The 4,372-nt window shown below is 69.6% G+C and overlaps 1 protein-coding gene across 1 annotated transcript; it reads right to left on the reverse strand.

The window, feature by feature from the left end:
* Window positions 1–2,139: 2,139 nt before the first annotated feature.
* Window positions 2,140–4,117, reverse strand: MAFA (MAF bZIP transcription factor A). The gene has a single exon (XM_054590564.1). The coding sequence runs from the start codon at window positions 3,724–3,726 to the stop codon at window positions 2,668–2,670; it is 1,059 nt and encodes a 352-aa protein (XP_054446539.1). The 5' UTR covers window positions 3,727–4,117; the 3' UTR covers window positions 2,140–2,667.
* Between the last annotated feature and the right edge of the window lie 255 nt (window positions 4,118–4,372).

A 4,372-nucleotide genomic window follows, 5' to 3' on the forward strand; every position in this document is an offset into this window, starting at 1 on the left:
AGCGACACTGGCCGTTCACCTGCCCACGCTCCCGAGGGCCCTGCTCTCTGGTCGCCAGGCCCCTTGAGTTTGAAGGCCCCCAATTCTCTCACAGTCCCTCCCTGGGACTCCCCTGGTCGCTAGCCCCAGCCTGGTGGCGGCAGTCCCCCCCCCAGACAGGCCTGGGGTGCCCCCCACCTGCCCCGGCCCCTGCCCCCGCAGTGGGTGGGAAGCCGTGGAGGTCAGTGGGCGCCTGGCAGAGGTGCCTGGTGGGGCCTTGCCCTGTGGCCTCTGCCTGGCGGGCACAGGAGGACTGGGAGCCAGAGGTGGCCTCCACGGTTGGCTGTTCTGCGAGGTCACGGGTCTCCCCAAATGCTTTTGGAAAAGACGTGTCTCTAAACACAGAGGAAGTGCGCCCCGACTCCGGCAGGAAGTCCCGTTCTCCGGTCCCTTGGCTTCTCTGAGCCTCATCCTGGGGGCAATGGGGGGAGGAGGGGGGGAGGGAGGCAGGAAGATGAAAGCAACTAGAGGAGGAGGAAGGTGAAATCGGACCCAGCACAGCCGGCTTGGGTGGGAGCCACAGAGGCGCTCCCCGCTCCCTACCCACCCCTCTGGCTGGGCCGCTTTCTCTGCCCGGAGGAAGGCTCCCCGAAGGCCACTCAAGATGCCAACGGTGAAGGCCCAGGCATCTCTGTGAAACACAAGCCAGTGGACGTGCATGTGCATGTGCGAGGCTCCAGCCCCTCCCGGGTGACAGCCTCCCGGGCGGACGCCTGAGCCCTGGGCAACCCGGGGCCTGAGCCGGCGGCTGCGGCCCTGCCGGAGGCAGGGGCCTGCACCCGGCTCCCGCGCACCCCGCAGGCTCTCCGTTCTGTCCCTTTAACTCACTCCTGCCCCCGCCCACTCCTCCGCAGGAGCGCGTTGGGGACCCGCAGCAGCCTGCTCCCCTCCTGGGGGATGCAGGTCTCAGCCCCTGGGTTTGGGGGTTTTGCTCTAAGTTTTACTCTAAAGCAAAGGGGCAGCGGCAGCCTCGTCTTTTCTCCTAGTCGCTCCACTTGAGACAAACTCTGCGAGGCACTCGGGCTGCCGGCGCGCGGGGGAGAACCGGCGGCTGCCGGGACGCACGGGCCCTCTCCGCCCAGGAGGGCGGCCGGCCGCGGCCCTTCTCCCCAAGGGCGCCAACGACGGAGCTTCGCCGCCTCCACCCTCCGGTGAAGGGAGGTGACCGTTGCCTAAACCCTGCAACCACCCGGGCCCCCTCCCGCACGCCGGACCCCCAGAGGTGGGTCCTCTCCCCGGCGCCCCGCAGTCCAGGCCACCTCTGCCCTTCAGGTGGGCGGCCCCGGGCTCGGAAGCGCGGGGACAATGCTTGTCGCCAGGACGCCGCAGCCCTGCACTTGGGGGCGCCACCCACGACGGCCTCGTGCGCCTCCGTGGGGCCCGGACCCGGCGCCCCAGCCTCCTCCTCCAGGGCCGCCCCGGGGCGGGGGGCAGCGTCCTGTGGGTGGCTCTGGCGTGTCTCCCGCTCCCTGGCTCCCGCAGGGCGCAGTTCGGCCTCCTTCTCTCTGAACCAGGGACCCCCAGGGCAGGAACGGAAGCCACAGAACCACCAGCCAGGTTCCAGGGACTTTGGTTGTTAGGATCTAAACGGATTTATTGTCTTTTTTTTCCCCTTTCCCCGTTCCATAGCAAATGAAAAAAGAACCCAACAACACAACAAAACTTTGAACGAGTCGCCACGCGTCCTGCTCCGGAGCTCAGCGGGAGCCAGGACCGGCCGGAGCCCCTCTGCGGGCCTCCCCACCCCCTCCCCCAAAGCGGCCAGGCTTTTAAAACAGACCCCGCACCCAAAACGAAACACAATTTAAATGGAGATAAAAACACTTTCTTCACCCACCCCCATGCCAGGAGGTTCAAGCCAAAACCTCCTCTTAAATTGTTTTCTGCTAGAAATACTGTGCATACTTTTTTTTCTTTCATTTCTCTTGAAGGTTAAAATAAGATATATTTCCCCGGAGTCATAAATACGATCTGGTGCATAGAGAAAGAGCGGCGCGTCGGCCCACGCCCTCCCCGCAGCCAGGGCGGTCGGGCGGCGGGACTGAACACGGCCTCGGGGCGGGCGCGGGGCGGGCAAGGGCGGGCAGGGGCCGGGCAGGGGCCGGGCCCTCCGAGCGAGCGACACATGCTGGGACACGCGGACGTCCAAGGGTGACCCCGGAGGGAAGTTCCGAGCTTCTTCCGGGGCCTTTTCTAATCACCAAGCAAAATAAATATAAATACTTCGAAAGTAAGACCGGTTCAAAACGGAGTAAAAAAGGGCAAGGAGGGCAGGCGAGAGGCAAGGAGGGGTCGGGACTGCGCCCCGGGCAGGCAGGGCGGCGTGGGAGCAGAGGCCGCGCGGGGTATGTACACGTGAACGCCTGCACGGAAGTTCGACCTGGAGCGACTTTCCTGGAAATCGCTGCGCTCTGCGCGCCGGGGCTCCCCGGCCGGGCAGGTGCGCGAGCAAGCGAACCGCGCCGCGGGAAGGGGCCTCCCGTCCGGCGCCTGCGGACGTGGAGCGAGGCGCCCGGTGCTGGCCCGGCTGGAGGCGGCGGCGCCGGCTCCGGACAGCCTTTGCGTCCTCGTCCTGGGCCGCGGAGTCCGAGCCTCTTCCCGGCGGCGGCGCGGGTTCGGGTCCGGAGCTCACAGGAAGAAGTCGGGCGCGCCCTTGGCCCCACCGGGGCCGGCCTGCGGCGGCGAGGACTCCCGCGGGAAGCCGGTCCCGCCCGCGCCCCCGGGGCCACCGCGGCCCGCCAGCTTCTCGTATTTCTCCTTGTACAGGTCCCGCTCCTTGGCCAGGCGCCCCACCTCCAGCTTCAGCTGCTCCACCTGGCTCTGGAGCTGGCACTTCTCGCTCTCCAGAATGTGCCGCTGCTGCACCCGCTTGAAGCGGCACGACTGCGCGTAGCCGCGGTTCTTCAGCGTGCGCCGCTTCTGCTTCAGCCGGATGACCTCTTCCTTGCTGAAGCCGCGGAGCTGACGGTTCAGCTCGCGCACCGACATGGACACCAGCTGGTCGTCGGAGAAGCGCTCCTCCAGGCGCACGTGGTGGCCCGCGCCGCCCACACCGGGGCCCGCGCCGCCGTGGTGGTGGTGGTGGTGGTGGTGGTGGGCCGCGTGGTGATGGTGGCTGGCGTGGTGCGCGCCGTGGTGGTGGCCGGCGCCCACGTCGTCCGCGCCACCGCTGCTGCCCGCGAAGCCCTGGCCCCGGAAGGCCTCGTAGGCCGCGGCGGCCGCCGGGTGGTGCGCGCCGTGGTGCCCGGCGTGGTGGCCGCTGCCAATGAGCGCCTCCACCGCGTCCTCGGGCGTCAGGTTGAGCGCCTCGGGGTTCAGGTGGTGCTGGTAGCCACTCATCCAGTACAGATCCTCCAGTGCCGGCTTCCCCGAGGCGCCTCCGACGGCGCCGGGGCTCCCGCTAGCTGGGCCCGGGGCGCTCCCGGCCTGCGCCGCGCCGCCTGCTGCGCCGCCGCCGCCCCCGGTGCCCGGGCTGGGCGCGCAGAAGCTGGGCGAAGAGGGTACGGAGGAGCAGGGCGTGCTGAGCGGCGTCGAGGACAGCGAGCCGGGCGGCAGGCGATGGCAGAAACGCTCGGCCTCGGGTGGCTCCTTCTTCACCTCGAACTTCATCAGGTCGAAATCGTTGACGTACTCGATGGCTAGCGGGCTACTGGGCAGCTCAGCGCCCATCGCCAGCTCCGCGGCCATCGCCCGGGGCCCAGGCCCCGCCGCCGCGCGCGGTTGCGCCCCAAGGGAGGGCGTGGGGGGGGGGAGCCGCGGGCCTCTCCCCCCCCTCCGACCCCCGGGGGCGCCGGGTCCCGGCCGGACTGGCCGGGGTGAGGGGAGGCAGCTCTGGGCCGCCGCGCCCAGGAGCGCGCAGGAAAGTTTAGCGCAGTCAACTCAGGGACGGCCGCTGGGTGCGTCGCCGGCCGGGTCCCTCGGGCTGCCCCGGGCCGCTCCCCAGCGGGCGCAGGCCAGCCGCACTCCTCTGACCGCGCGCCGGAGCCTGGGCAGGTGGCCGGGCCGGAGGCGGCGCAAGAACCACCTCCTCCCAGCTGCTGGGACTCAGGGTGCCGCGCCCGCGCTCGGCCGGCCCCGCCTCCACGGCCGAGCGCCGCGCCGGGCGCTCCCTTTTATAGCACCGGGAGCCTGGGCCCGCCTCCCCGGGACGGGCGCGCGCCCTCGAGCCAATCGGAACCCCAGAATCTCCGTCCTCATTTGCCTATCCCCATGGCAACCCGGAGCCCAGCTGTCAATCTGCTGCAGGGAACAGCTGTGGGAGGGGGTGGTGACCGGCCGCTGGCTAGAGGAGGGGGCAGGGCCCTCTGGTGGCCGCCGCCGGGGACTACAGCGG

Source organism: Pteronotus mesoamericanus, unplaced genomic scaffold (genome assembly GCF_021234165.1).
Source record: "Pteronotus mesoamericanus isolate MK-2021 breed Mesoamerican mustached bat unplaced genomic scaffold, CSHL_Meso_final scaffold_174, whole genome shotgun sequence".
NCBI classification, from domain to species: Eukaryota; Metazoa; Chordata; class Mammalia; order Chiroptera; family Mormoopidae; genus Pteronotus; species Pteronotus mesoamericanus.

Coding starts and splice junctions, on each gene's coding strand:
- MAFA (XM_054590564.1), bottom strand. CDS start 3,726: ATGGCCGCGGAGCTGGCGATGGGCGCTGAGCTGCCCAGTAGCCCGCTA.